The sequence below is a fragment of the Plectropomus leopardus genome, chromosome 7 (genome assembly GCF_026936395.1).
Source record: "Plectropomus leopardus strain MGB_pleo_1.0 chromosome 7, ASM2693639v1, whole genome shotgun sequence".
NCBI classification, from domain to species: Eukaryota; Metazoa; Chordata; class Actinopteri; order Perciformes; family Serranidae; genus Plectropomus; species Plectropomus leopardus.
The window spans coordinates 16,773,458-16,789,219 of NC_142182.1; the positions used below are offsets into that span (position 1 = coordinate 16,773,458).

The window sequence follows — 15,762 nt, forward strand, 5'->3', positions numbered from 1 at the left end:
GCAAAAAGGCCCTTCTCCCAGCAGATGTTTGACTTGTCATAGTAGGAAAAGTGCAGCAGAACACCAACGATGGTGAGAATGATACCAGGGACCTGAAATCAAAGCAGCTAAATGAAAGTCACACTCCATTTATGTCATTATTTACACCTGTGCTTTTCCTGCTGTGACACAAGACAAAATGTTTTCTGTGAAAAAGGCCCATTCAGTGTGATCATAAGCCTAATGAACATGAGCAGTCAGACAATCGTGGAGGTTTTAAACAAACTCTGGAACGCCAAATTTACTTGGAGGAGAAAACAAAGATGAACAGTTATAATGTTACCAAATAAAACATAAAACATCCATCACTTCAATTTTGACCTGTTGTGCTTGCTGTAGATGTGTTTTCCTTTGCAATAAGGGATTATTGCTAAGCACTTTTTTATTTTTCTAATAATGTGGAAGCTAATCTGGTTTAACTTTTGGCTTTTTCACAACCTGTCTGGCTGCTTGTTTCTTGCCCCATTGTTGAAATGTTGATACCAAATTCTGTCTGTTTTCTGCATTTACTGATGTTAGTGATGTTAGCATAACTGATGACAAGCAATCATAACAGAATGAGGTCCCAAAATGAAAATATTCTCTAGTAGTATGCAAGTCATTTAAACCCTGCGACTCACATACTTACAGAAATTTTGAAGCCTAGAGCAGACACACTGGAGGGCATTTTCTTTAAGCCACCACAGCAGATATAGAGTATTTTCTGTCTTAAGGAGGCAGGCTGATGCTCAGGCCTCCTGCTGTGAATCGGCAGTAAACAGACAAACAGCTCTATAGGGCATGTTGCCATACCTATCTGTCTCAGCTTTGATCTGCCTACACTCCCACCACCCCCTCTGCTATGGCTGTGAGAAAAAGGAAGTTTACATAAAATCAGTGAAGTTGCAAACTAGAGTGTGTGATGTGCAGGAATGTCAGCAGAGATACGGTGTGTATGTATGGATCATAAAGCTTGTTTAGAAAAATTGGGGGTGTAAAAAAAAAAAAAAAAGAAAAGAAAAATGGAAGCAGGGGGAGTTGACAGCTGGAGAGAGTAAGAGTGAGGTGGGCAGAGCAAATGGATGAGATCTCAAGAATATAGAAGAGAAAGTCTCTAGCTGCCTCTGCTAACACAATTGATGGTAGCAGGGAGACAACGTGTCTGCTCTGTTTTTGCCCCTCGTGCCCTTGCTTTGCTCTGTGTTTCTGTGGGTTTTTTTTCCCCTCTGCAGCTTGGATAATGTGATAAAACACCCGCAAAGCCACACACACGCACACACACACACATTTTTTCTGTATTCTCAAAAGGAGAACTACATCACGCAGATCTCTTTACTAGACAGTCCTGGTGGAGCCCTAATAAACAGCCATTTAACACCATTTATATTGTCTCGTAGGGAATGGGAATACTGCTACTGTGTGGCAGCACAAAGGGTGTGCGTGCGTTCACAGGCAGATTTGTGCATTACTATTTATTATTCAGCAGATATGGCAGATTTCAGTGTAAAAAAAAATCCACTAATGATATCTCGTGCTAGCATGATGTTCCTCCATCATTTTCTCAAATCTTTATGGCTGAATGGAAAAAAATATGAATCATGGCTTAAAAACTCCATCCCCCATGTCTGTGCCCCTTCGCAGCAGCATCACGTCAAATCCACCCCCCCCAACCCCTCACCCTACACACACTCACACACACACACACACACACACATCTGAGAGCACATTGCACTGATCTGTTCGACACTTACATTCTACGGGAGTGTCAATAACATACTTACAAAAAAAACAAGAAAAACTTGAAGACATTTCAATGACAAAGGTAAATCAGTAAAGTAGAAAACTAGCATGCCATGTTGGAACTGATTTTTCATTTACAAGTGAAAAGGGGGGCTTGACTTTAATTGACATGAGGAAAAAGACACTGGGTAATATCAGTTTCATGTGTTCTCTTTGCCTCGGAGTGGGGTGTGTGGGCATTAGTAAAGTCTTCATTGTCTCAAAAGCTGCTCTTCCTTCCAGCAAATTGTTAGTCCAAGCAAAAAGAAAATAAATTTAAATGTACTCGAGGGGTGACAACCAATGGGATTCTCTTCCTTGCCAAAAGTAGGTGTCCCTTCTCTTCCAGTTGTGTTACTCTTTGGCAAAATGAATGGTGAGAGGAGAGAGCAGAACAGAGCAGGGACACAGCTGGAATCTGTACAGAGGGTCTGGGAAGGGAAGGAGGGGTAAAAGACGCTCTAAAGACGTTGTAAAGTGAAAGGGGAAGCAGGGGTGTTTAATTCAGAGTCTTATCCCATCAGGCAGTGGGGCTCCTCTCCAGTGGTTGCCTTTCCCCAAGGCTAAGCGTCGTACTTCTTCCCTGTTCTGTGGATGTGGTGGAACAGCGTCATGGAGAACGCCATGCCCAGGAGCTGTAGTGGAGAGGAGAAGCAGATAGTGAATTTGTGTCTGCATGTATATGTGTGTTTATGTACGATATGTGTGTCGCTATGTGGTCTTTTTGATGTAGACGCCTTCGGCTGCAATGAGTTCCGATGCACTGTAAATCCTGTGGCGAAGTAGAAGCACATTTTCGTTCACTCTCTTTTTCTCAGACAGCCTTCAAACGAGAGCTCTGGAATCTTTATGATAGGGGGAAAAAAATTATATACAGCGTGCACAAGCATTAAGTCAATGAAGTAAATTGAGATGCCACTGAATCAAAGTAGCCAGCTATCTCTTTGAAGTTTCCATTACCCCTGATACTTCTACATCAAACACAGTCACAAGGCTGATCCTAAAACCATTATCTGGCAAAGTTGGGATGGCAGGGAAACTGCAAAGTGCTGTTTGGTGCATAGTCTTTACTAAAAAGGCAACGTGGACTTCCTGCAAAACAGCCTCCACCGGGGATTCCTACGGGATGTGATTAGCCTGGGAAAGCTGCTGATGCTCTCCCTTTAGTTTCAGTCAGAGCCTAATTCGTGGTGCTGCTTCAGAGAAAATGCTACCTTAAGCCGCTGTCAATCAAAACATGAAGTGTCATTTAAGGTAAACATTGCGCTAAGAGGGAGTTAGGACCAACGAAAAGCCAACCCAATTATTTACATGTGACTCATCTGTGCAGCTCTGACATTCACCGAGCGTTTTTTGATGTCTGCCTCATTCATTCTAAGTGAGACAGCATGACAGTCGCTCCTACAGGACTCTTCAAAGCTCCATCATCTGTTCTCACTTAAGAATATATAAATAGGGCTGAGATTTCTGAAGCCATTGTGGTTGACGTTATACATATAGGCTTTTTCTAAAATCTGTCATATATGCTGCTAGTCTAAATCATTCATAAGCCACTTCTCCGTGCCTCTGGCTATAATGTAATATTGCAGACTTGTGGGGCATCGTTTTTTTTCATGATGCTCGTCTACATCATGTTACCCAACCTGCCTTTGAGTCTGCTAATCTGACAGCTCAAGGTTTGTTCTGCAACTCTCCCACCCTTCACCTGACTCAGTGTGAGGAGAGGGGGAAAGATCATTAAAATTAATGTCAGCTGTGTTGGTGTTGTGGGGTTTAATTCTGCACGAAGACTTTATCACTCTCCGAACAGCAGCAATATTTGTCACTGTTCTGCAAGTGCATACTGTGTGTGTTTTCAGAAGAGTGAACAGACAAGAAAGAGATAGTGTCAGACAAACAGAAGAGAGTCGGCGAGTTGGAATAAATGCATGCGTGCATGTAAAAAGACTGTTATCTTGTCGTGAATACATAGCGATCTGAACCTGGCCAGTATGTAAGGCGTTATATTTGTGCATCATTTCTGAGCAGGCAACGGGAGATTTTAAGCACGGACAAATATATTTTGCAAGCATATAAATTACATCAAAAGACATCCAAAATCCTTATGTCAATAAAAATAAAAAATAATGGTACAGTATGCCATCAAACATCTTTAGAAGAAAGTAATAGTATAGAGGACACTTTTATATCTTTTGTCTGTTAATTGCTGTAATTTATCTGTTAATTGCCTCATTTCACTTCTGTTCTTTTAAACTTTTTTGTAGTTTTTATGTTGTGTTCCTGTAAGGTGTCCTTGAGTGCTCTGAAAGGCGCCCACAAATAAAATGTATTATTATTATTATTATTATTATTATTATTATTATTATTATTATTATTATTATTATCATTATTATTATAGCATGCCATCAAAAACTGTGAACAAGATGTTATGGTGTCGTCCAAAATGGCATGAAAAAAGTCACAGTACAATAAATAATCCAAAAAAGCATAAAAAAAAAGTCAGAGTAGTATGTCATCCAAAATAGTATAAAACAGTCACAGTATAGCATGTCATCCAAAATAGCGCAAAAAGTCATAGAATGGTATTGTGTCCAAAACAGCATAAGAAAAGTCGCAGTAAAGTATGTTGTTTTAAACACCATAAATAAGTCATAGTATAGTATTCCATCCAAAAGAACATAGTATAGTAGATAGTCCAAAATACCATTAAAAAGATCATGCAATAGTATGCAATCCATAACTGCATTAAAAGTCATACTTTACTCTGAAAAGTCATAGTGAAGTCTATTGTTAAAATAGCATAAAACAGTCAAGCTATAGTCTGTACAGTACAGTATGTCATCCAAAATAGCATGACAAAAGTTACAGTAAAGCATGTTGTCCAAAGTAGGATGATAAACTCATAGTACAAACTTCCAAAATAGCATAAAAATATCATGCTCTAATCTGTCTTTCAGATAGCGTGTCTTCCAAAATAGCATAAAAAGTCATAGTAGTCGGGGTGCCCAGTCTGTAGAGCGAGCAGCCCATGTACAGAGGCTGAGTTCATGTCAAAGCAGCCACAGATTTGATTTCGGCCTCAGTCCTTTGCCGCATGTCATCCCCTTTCTCTCCCCCTCTCATGCTTGGACTGTCCCATCTTGATAAAGGCAAAAAGCCCCTCAAAAAGATTATTTTTAAAAAGTCATAGTACGGTATGTTTTCCTTCACATCATAACGAAAGTCATACTACAGTACGTTGTTACTGCAATGGCCAAGATGTTTTGTTGGACTGCTAGATTTGAGGTTTCTTACTGTAAAAAGAGTTACAGTTCTGTTTGTTTTATTTATTTTGCTGTTGGATTGCTGAATGTAGATTGCACTACATTCCTTTTACTTGAGTGTAACAAGCTCTTGCATAAATTTTATTTTGGAGAGACTTTACATCAGACTGTAAAACACATAAGTTAAGACTGGGCCATTTTTTGTTTGGGAATAATGCCCTGCAGTTTTAAAATGTTATTTTTGGAAAATTCGTTGCTATATTAATCAAGTTAAAAAAAAAAAAAAGGTAGATCAATTAAAAAAATAATGGCCAGATTAATTGATTCATTGAAAAAATAATTGATAAAAAAAATAATCATTAGGTGCAGCCCTAATCGTATATCATCAAAAACTTTTCTCTAAAACAGTCATACAATTGGGTCGGCCTAGGCTTGCCTTGGGCCAACCCCTAGTGAGGCTGGTATAGGCCTATTCTGCCCTGGAACTTCCTATGAAATACTGATCCCCCTCTCTACTCATCTCTCTCTGCTGATTTGCAAACATGTATGTCTTGACTGCATATCACTAACTCATCTCCCTCTGAAACCTTTGTGCTTCCTTATCTCACAGGTTCCCTGGGATTGCGGTTGCGCCTGGATCTTGGGTTACGGTTACACTATTGCCATGGTCCTGCCGATGCCTACTACTGCTATTATTATTATTATTATTATTATTATTATTATTATTATTATTATAAACAGTCATACTTCTACCATTATTACACATATGTTGATTGTTGTCATATATCACAGTATGAGCTATCCCTGAAGAGGGGCGCTGCAGTTTTTCCTTATCTGCTGCGAGGGTCCAAGGACAGAGAGATGTCATATACTGTAAAGCATCTGAGGTAAACTGTGATATATACACACACACACACACACACATATAGATATTTGCACATATATATGCACACACATACTCATATATATTTTAATATTTTTTAAAATGATATATATGTGTGTGTATATATTTTTTTATTTTTTCCTTTTTTAATTTATTACATAGCATGTCATGAAGTGATTTGAAAAAGCCATATTGTATTATCTAATGAAAGATTACGAAAGAAAAACTGTCACTATACTATGTCATCAAAATCCATGAATGATAGGTCATAGTAAATTATGACATTAAAAAAAAAATAGTCAAAATAAAGTTTGTCTTTAGAAATCATACAAAAAGTCATAGCACAATATGCCGTAATTAATATAGTATAGTATATGGTCTAAAATATAAAAAGGTCAAAATATAGTAAGTGCTCCAAAATTTCATTAAAATATCATGATGTCATAGTATATGTTGTTAAAAATGATGATGATAAAGTAATATTATAGTATGCTGTTCAAAGAATGATGAATAAGTCATAGTACAGTATGTTTAATACTGGATCAATTAGTCATAGTATAGTATGTAGGTTAAAATATAGTGAAAAGTATGAGTAGAGTATGTCATTCAAAATAAGATGAAAAGTAATAGTAGATTATGTATGTATGTATGTACTATGATAAAAACGTGATGGTATAGTTTGTTGTTCAAAAAATGATGAAATGAAATGAAATGAAAAAGTCATATTATTAGACGTTGTCAAAGCTATCATCAAAAAGTCATAATATACTATGTCATTCATTATATGATGAAAAAGTCATAGTATAGTATGTCGTGCAAAATATGACGAAACAGCTGTAGTAAAGTATGTCAGTTAAAATATGGCAAAAAGAAATAGTATAGTATGTCCTTCAAAATATAATGAAAAAACAGATTAATATGTCATTCAAAATATGATCAAAAACTTACACTATTGTACGTCATTTAAAAATTTGATGAAAAAGTCATAATATAGCATGTCATCCAAAATTTGATGAAAAAGGGTGTCATATAGTGTCATAACATAGTATGTTGTTTAAAATATGATGAAAAAGCCATATTACATAACTTGTTCAAAATTTTCTGTAAAAATCCTTGTATAGTATGTCTTTAAAAATACAATAAAAATTTCAAAGTACAGTATGATTATTTTAAATCATTTAAAGGATTTTTTTTATCTTTACACCTTTTCGATGAATTTTTAAAAATTTTTTTCCAGTGATTATTTAAAAATCATTTAGTAGTGGATTTTTACCTTGTATATCTTATCTCGTTTCTCTTTTATTGTAAATCTATATTTTTATGTGTTATTGCTATGTAAAGCTCTTTAGATTGCCCTGTTGTATGATTTGAGCTATTCAAATAAAGCTGCTTTGCCTTGCCTTGAAATTGTGAAAAGGTAATAGTAGTCATAAAATGTGAAAGTCATAGTATAATATATCGTTTAAAATTTGATGAAAAAGTCTTACTATAGTATATCATTGGAAATTTGATGAAAAAGTCATAGTATAGTAGATGTTTTATTCTGGTGATTTTTGACCATTTGTTCAACATTCTATATTATGACTTTTATCACCATGCAAATTTATGTGGTTTTCAGCTGTTTTTTGGACATGTCATATTTTGATATTTTTGCAGAACTATAGTATGGCATTTTCTGTTGTTTTTTCGACATGCTATATAATGTTTTAGGCTGTTTTTGCAACATTCTATGTTATGACGTGTCTCAGCACGCGATTTGATGTGGTTTTCAGTGGTCATTTGGACATTTTATGCGGTTTTGAGTTGTTAATGAGACGTAATAATTTGACATTTTCGCCATGCTATAGGAAGGCATTTTCAGTCATTTTTTTGACATGCTATATTATGGTAGTTTTGGCCTTTGTTTCCACTTTGTATACTATGACGCGTCTCTACAATCTATAAAATGTTGTTTTTGTAAATTTTTGGGACATGTCCGAATTTGACATTTTTCACCATACAGAAGTATTCAATTTTTGGCCACTTTTTGGAAATACTAAATTTTGACGCTTTTAGCCATTGTTTCCACTTTGTATACTATGACACGTCTCTAAAAGCTACCATATTTCACTTTAAACCATATTTGGGACATGTCTAAAGTTTTGAGTTTTTTAGCCATACTGTGTGTAATGCAATTTTTGGCCTTTTTTTCCAACATGCTAAATTGTGACATTTTTGGCCTTGATCAGCGTTTGTTCCCACTTTGTATTCTATGACACATCTCTACAAGCTATAATAATAAGTTTTTAGCCATTTTTGGGACATGTCAAAATTTTTGCATTTTACATTTTGCATTTTATAGTATGCGATTTTCTGCCATTTTTTCAACATGCTAAATTATGACGTTTTTGTCCTTTTTTGCCTTTGTTTCCACTTTGTATGCTATAACGCGTCTCTATAAGTGATAATATGTCATTTCCAGCCATTTTTGGGACATGTCAAAATTTGACATTTTTGCCATAGTATAGTATGCGATTTTTCGTCATGTTTTCAACATGCTAAATTATGACATTTTTGCCCTTTTTTGGCCTTCGTTTCTACTTTGTATACTATGATGCATCTATACAAGCTATAATAAGTAGTTTCTAGCCATTTTTGAGGCATGTCAAAATGTGCTATTTTTGCCATAGTATAGTATGCTATTTTTGGCCATTTTTTGACGTTTTTGCTCTTTTTTGGCCTTTGTTTCCACTTTGTATAGTATGACGCCTCTCTACAAGCTACAATAAGTAGTTTTTAGCCATTTTTTGGACATGTCAAAATTTGACATTTTAGCTCTTCAACATGCTAAATTATGATGTTTTTGCCCTTTTTTTGGCCTTTGTTTCCACTGTGTATGCTACTACGTGTCTCTACAAGCCATAATATGTCATTTCCAGCCATTTTTACGACATGTAAAAATTTGACATTTTTGCCATAGTATAGTATACGATTTTCGGCCATTTTTTCAACATTCTGAATTATGATGTTTTTGTCCCTTTTTGGCATTTGTTTCCACTCTGTATGGTATAACGCGACTCTACAAGCCATAATATGTCATTTCCAGCCATTTTTGGTACATGTCAAAATTTGACATTTTTGCCATAGTATAGTATGCGATCTTTCGTCATGTTTTCAACATGCTAAATTATGACGTTTTTGTCCTTTTATGGCCATTGTTTCCACTTTGTATGTTATTACATGTCTCTACAAGCCATAATATGTCCTTTACAGCCATTTTTGGGACATGTCAAAATTTGAAATTTTTGCCATAGTATAGTATGCGATTTTTCGTCATTTTTTAAACATGCTAAATTATGACGTTGTTGTCCTTTTTTGGCCATTGTTTCCACTTTGTATGCTATGACACATCTATACAAGCTATAATAAGTAGTTTTTAGCCATTTTTGGGACATGTCAAAATTTGACATTTTTGCCATAGTATAGTATGCGATCTTTCGTCATTTTTTCAACATGCTAAATTATGATGTTTTTGCCCTTTTTTGGCCGTTGTTTCCACTTTGTATGTTATTACATGTCTCTACAAGCCATAATATGTCCTTTCAAGCCATTTTTGGGACATGTCAAAATTTGACATTTTTGTCATAGTATAGTATGCGATTTTTTGTCATTTTTTCGACATGTTATATTATGATGTTTTTGCCCTTTTTTGGCCGTTGTTTCCACTTTGTATGTTATTACATGTCTCTACAAGCCATAATATGTCCTTTACAGCCATTTTTGGGACATGTCAAAATTTGAAATTTTTGCCATAGTATAGTATGCGATTTTTCGTCAGTTTTTCAACATGCTAAATTATGACGTTTTTGTCCTTTTTTGGCCTTTGTTTCCACTTTGTATGTTATTACATGTCTCTACAAGCCATAATATGTCATTTTCAGCCATTTTTGTGACATGTCAAAATGTGACATTTTTGCCATAGTATAGTATGCGATTTTTCGTCATTTTTTCAACATGCTAAATTATGACGTTTTTGTCCTTTTTTGGCCATTGTTTCCACTTTGTATGCTATGACGCATCGATACAAGCTTTAATAAGTTGTTTTTAGCCATTTTTAGGACGTGTCAAAATTTGACATTTTTGCCATAGTATAGTATGCGATTTTTCGTCATTTTTTCAACATGCTAAATTATGATGTTTTTGCCCTTTTTTGGCCGTTGTTTCCACTTTGTATGTTATTACATGTCTCTACAAGCCATAATATGTCCTTTACAGCCATTTTTGGGACATGTCAAAATTTGAAATTTTTGCCATAGTATAGTATGCGATTTTTCGTCATTTTTTAAACATGCTAAATTATGACGTTGTTGTCCTTTTTTGGCCATTGTTTCCACTTTGTATGCTATGACACATCTATACAAGCTATAATAAGTAGTTTTTAGCCATTTTTGGGACATGTCAAAATTTGACATTTTTGCCATAGTATAGTATGCGATTTTTCGTCATTTTTTCAACATGCTAAATTATGATGTTTTTGCCCTTTTTTGGCCGTTGTTTCCACTTTGTATGTTATTACATGTCTCTACAAGCCATAATATGTCCTTTACAGCCATTTTTGGGACATGTCAAAATTTGAAATTTTTGCCATAGTATAGTATGCGATTTTTCGTCATTTTTTAAACATGCTAAATTATGACGTTGTTGTCCTTTTTTGGCCATTGTTTCCACTTTGTATGCTATGACACATCTATACAAGCTATAATAAGTAGTTTTTAGCCATTTTTGGGACATGTCAAAATTTGACATTTTTGCCATAGTATAGTATGCGATCTTTCGTCATTTTTTCAACATGCTAAATTATGATGTTTTTGCCCTTTTTTGGCCGTTGTTTCCACTTTGTATGTTATTACATGTCTCTACAAGCCATAATATGTCCTTTCAAGCCATTTTTGGGACATGTCAAAATTTGACATTTTTGTCATAGTATAGTATGCGATTTTTTGTCATTTTTTCGACATGTTATATTATGATGTTTTTGCCCTTTTTGGCCTTTGTTTCCACTTTGTATGTTATTACATGTCTCTACAAGCCATAATATGTCCTTTACAGCCATTTTTGGGACATGTCAAAATTTGAAATTTTTGCCATAGTATAGTATGCGATTTTTCGTCAGTTTTTCAACATGCTAAATTATGACGTTTTTGTCCTTTTTTGGCCTTTGTTTCCACTTTGTATGTTATTACATGTCTCTACAAGCCATAATATGTCATTTTCAGCCATTTTTGTGACATGTCAAAATGTGACATTTTTGCCATAGTATAGTATGCGATTTTTCGTCATTTTTTCAACATGCTAAATTATGACATTTTTGTCCTTTTTGGCCATTGTTTCCACTTTGTATGCTATGACGATCGATACAAGCTTTAATAAGTTGTTTTTAGCCATTTTTAGGACGTGTCAAAATTTGACATTTTTGCCATAGTATAGTATGCGATTTTTCGTCATTTTTTCAACATGCTAAATTATGATGTTTTTGCCCTTTTTTGGCCGTTGTTTCCACTTTGTATGTTATTACATGTCTCTACAAGCCATAATATGTCCTTTACAGCCATTTTTGGGACATGTCAAAATTTGAAATTTTGCCATAGTATAGTATGCGATTTTTGTCATTTTTTAAACATGCTAAATTATGACGTTGTTGTCCTTTTTTGGCCATTGTTTCCACTTTGTATGCTATGACACATCTATACAAGCTATAATAAGTAGTTTTTAGCCATTTTTGGGACATGTCAAAATTTGACATTTTTGCCATAGTATAGTATGCGATTTTTCGTCATTTTTTCAACATGCTAAATTATGATGTTTTTGCCCTTTTTTGGCCGTTGTTTCCACTTTGTATGTTATTACATGTCTCTACAAGCCATAATATGTCCTTTACAGCCATTTTTGGGATATGTCAAAATTTGAAATTTTGTCAATAGTATAGTATGCGATTTTTCGTCATTTTTTAAACATGCTAAATTATGACATTGTTGTCCTTTTTGGCCATTGTTTCCACTTTGTATGCTATGACACATCTATACAAGTCATAATAAGTAGTTTTAGCCATTTTTGGGACATGTCAAAATTTGACATTTTTGCCATAGTATAGTATGCGATTTTTCGTCATTTTTTCAACATGCTAAATTATGATGTTTTTGCCCTTTTTTGGCCGTTGTTTCCACTTTGTATGTTATTACATGTCTCTACAAGTTATAATAAGTAGTCCTTTCAAGCCATTTTTGGGACATGTCAAAATTTGACATTTTTGTCATAGTATAGTATGCGATTTTTTGTCATTTTTTCGACATGTTATATTATGATGTTTTTGCCCTTTTTTGGCCGTTGTTTCCACTTTGTATGTTATTACATGTCTCTACAAGCCATAATATGTCCTTTACAGCCATTTTTGGGACATGTCAAAATTTGAAATTTTTGCCATAGTATAGTATGCGATTTTTCGTCAGTTTTTCAACATGCTAAATTATGACGTTTTTGTCCTTTTTTGGCCTTTGTTTCCACTTTGTATGTTATTACATGTCTCTACAAGCCATAATATGTCATTTTCAGCCATTTTTGTGACATGTCAAAATGTGACATTTTGCCATAGTATAGTATGCGATTTTTGTCATTTTTTCAACATGCTAAATTATGACATTTTGTCCTTTTTGGCCATTGTTTCCACTTTGTATGCTATGACGATCGATACAAGCTTTAATAAGTTGTTTTTAGCCATTTTTAGGACATGTCAAAATTTGACATTTTTGCCATAGTATAGTATGCGATTTTTCGTCATTTTTTCAACATGCTAAATTATGATGTTTTTGCCCTTTTTTGGCCGTTGTTTCCACTTTGTATGTTATTACATGTCTCTACAAGCCATAATATGTCCTTTCAAGCCATTTTTGTAACATGTAAAAATTTGACATTTTTGCCATAGTATAGTATGCGATTTTTCGTCATTTTTTCAACATGCTAAATTATGATGTTTTTGCCCTTTTTTGGCCGTTGTTTCCACTTTGTATGTTATTACATGTCTCTACAAGCCATAATATGTCCTTTCAAGCCATTTTTGTAACATGTAAAAATTTGAAATTTTTGCCATAGTATAGTATGCGATTTTTCGTCAGTTTTTCAACATCCTAAATTATGACGTTTTTGCCCTTTTTTGGCCTTTGTTTCCACTTTGTATGTTATTACGTGTCTCTACAAGCCATAATATATCATTCCCAGCCATTTTTGGGACATGTCAAAATTAGAAATTTTTGCCATAGTATAATATGCGATTTTTCAGTAATGTTTTCAACATGCTAAATTATGACATTTTGTCCTTTTTGGCAATTGTTTCCACTTTGTATACTATGACACATCTGTACAAGTCATGATAAGTAGTTTTTAGCCATTTTTGGGACATGTCAAAATTTGACATTTTTGCCATAGTATAGTATGCGATTTTTCGTCAGTTTTTCAACATCCTAAATTATGATGTTTTTGCCCTTTTTTGGCCTTTGTTTCCACTTTGTATACTATGACGCGTCTATACAAGTTATAATAAGTAGTTTTTAGCCATTTTTGGGACATGTCAAAATTTGACATTTTTGCCATAGTATAGTATGCGATTTTTTGTCATTTTTTCAACATGCTAAATTATGATGTTTTTGCCCTTTTTTGGCTGTTGTTTCCACTTTGTATGTTATTACAGGTCCTTACAAGCCATAATATGTCCTTTACAGCCATTTTTGGGACATGTCAAAATTTGAAATTTTTGCCATAGTATAGTATGCGATTTTTCGTCAGTTTTTCCAACATCCTAAATTATGACGTTTTTGCCCTTTTTTGGCCTTTGTTTCCACTTTGTATCCTATGACGCGTCTATACAAGCTATAATAAGTAGTTTTTAGCCATTTTTGGGACATGTCAAAATTTGAAATTTTTGCCATAGTATAGTATGCGATTTTTCGTCATGTTTTCAACATGCTAAATTATGACATTTTTGCCCATTTTTGGCCTTTGTTTCCACTTTGTATACTATGACGCATCTATACAAGCCATAATATGTCCTTTCAAGCCATTTTTGAGACATGTCAAAATTAGAAAATTTTGCCATAGTATAGTATGCGATTTTTCGTCATTTTTTCAACATGCTAAATTATGACGTTGTTGTCCTTTTTTGGCCATTGTTTCCACTTTGTATGCTATGACGCGTCTATACAAGCTATAATAAGTAGTTTTTAGCCATTTTTGGGACATGTCAAAATTTGACATTTTTGTCATAGTATAGTATGCGATTTTTTGTCATTTTTTCGACATGTTATATTATGATGTTTTTGCCCTTTTTTGGCCGTTGTTTCCACTTTGTATGTTATTACATGTCTCTACAAGCCATAATATGTCCTTTACAGCCATTTTTGGGACATGTCAAAATTTGAAATTTTTGCCATAGTATAGTATGCGATTTTTCGTCAGTTTTTCAACATGCTAAATTATGACGTTTTTGTCCTTTTTTGGCCTTTGTTTCCACTTTGTATGTTATTACATGTCTCTACAAGCCATAATATGTCATTTTCAGCCATTTTTGTGACATGTCAAAATGTGACATTTTTGCCATAGTATAGTATGCGGTTTTTCGTCATTTTTTCAACATGCTAAATTATGACGTTTTTGTCCTTTTTTGGCCATTGTTTCCACTTTGTATGCTATGACGCATCGATACAAGCTTTAATAAGTTGTTTTTAGCCATTTTTAGGACGTGTCAAAATTTGACATTTTTGCCATAGTATAGTATGCGATTTTTCGTCATTTTTTCAACATGCTAAATTATGATGTTTTTGCCCTTTTTTGGCCGTTGTTTCCACTTTGTATGTTATTACATGTCTCTACAAGCCATAATATGTCCTTTCAAGCCATTTTTGTAACATGTAAAAATTTGACATTTTTGCCATAGTATAGTATGCGATTTTCGTCATTTTTTCAACATGCTAAATTATGATGTTTTTGCCCTTTTTTGGCCGTTGTTTCCACTTTGTATGTTATTACGTGTCTCTACAAGCCATAATATGTCCTTTCAAGCCATTTTTGTAACATGTAAAAATTTGAAATTTTTGCCATAGTATAGTATGCGATTTTTCGTCAGTTTTTCAACATCCTAAATTATGACGTTTTTGCCCTTTTTTGGCCTTTGTTTCCACTTTGTATGTTATTACGTGTCTCTACAAGCCATAATATATCATTCCCAGCCATTTTTGGGACATGTCAAAATTAGAAATTTTTGCCATAGTATAATATGCGATTTTTCGTAATGTTTTCAACATGCTAAATTATGACATTTTTGTCCTTTTTTGGCAATTGTTTCCACTTTGTATACTATGACACATCTGTACAAGTCATGATAAGTAGTTTTTAGCCATTTTTGGGACATGTCAAAATTTGACATTTTTGCCATAGTATAGTATGCGATTTTTCGTCAGTTTTTCAACATCCTAAATTATGATGTTTTTGCCCTTTTTTGGCCATTGTTTCCACTTTGTATACTATGACGCGTCTATACAAGTTATAATAAGTAGTTTTTAGCCATTTTTGGGACATGTCAAAATTTGACATTTTTGCCATAGTATAGTATGTGATTTTTTGTCATTTTTTCAACATGCTAAATTATGATGTTTTTGCCCTTTTTTGGCTGTTGTTTCCACTTTGTATGTTATTACAGGTCCTTACAAGCCATAATATGTCCTTTACAGCCATTTTTGGGACATGTCAAAATTTGACATTTTTGCCATAGTATAGTATGCGATTTTTCGTCAG

General features: G+C 34.1%; 2 protein-coding genes across 8 annotated transcripts in view; one reads left to right on the top strand and one right to left on the bottom strand.

The window, feature by feature from the left end:
- Nucleotides 1-15,762, top strand: part of ttc38 (tetratricopeptide repeat domain 38) — a 66,894-nt gene that overhangs the window by 42,095 nt on the left and 9,037 nt on the right. The window contains exons 15-16 of one of the 4 annotated variants that reach the window (XR_015776989.1): nucleotides 5,671-5,727; nucleotides 5,853-5,947. The gene's annotated coding sequence lies outside the window, so the exon portion shown is untranslated. Of the gene's footprint in view, nucleotides 1-5,670; nucleotides 7,102-15,762 lie in introns of those variants that run through there. The other 3 variants (XR_015776988.1, XR_015776987.1, XM_042495474.2) reach the window with 3 other exon arrangements.
- Nucleotides 1,693-15,762, bottom strand: part of tspan9a (tetraspanin 9a) — a 232,274-nt gene continuing 218,204 nt past the window's right edge. For all 4 annotated transcript variants that reach the window (XM_088080084.1, XM_088080083.1, XM_088080082.1 and 1 more), the window contains one exon: nucleotides 1,693-2,432. In XM_088080084.1, the coding sequence (XP_087936210.1) occupies nucleotides 2,361-2,432 (72 nt within the window). In that variant the 3' untranslated portion in view covers nucleotides 1,693-2,360. The remainder of the gene's footprint in view (nucleotides 2,433-15,762) is intronic.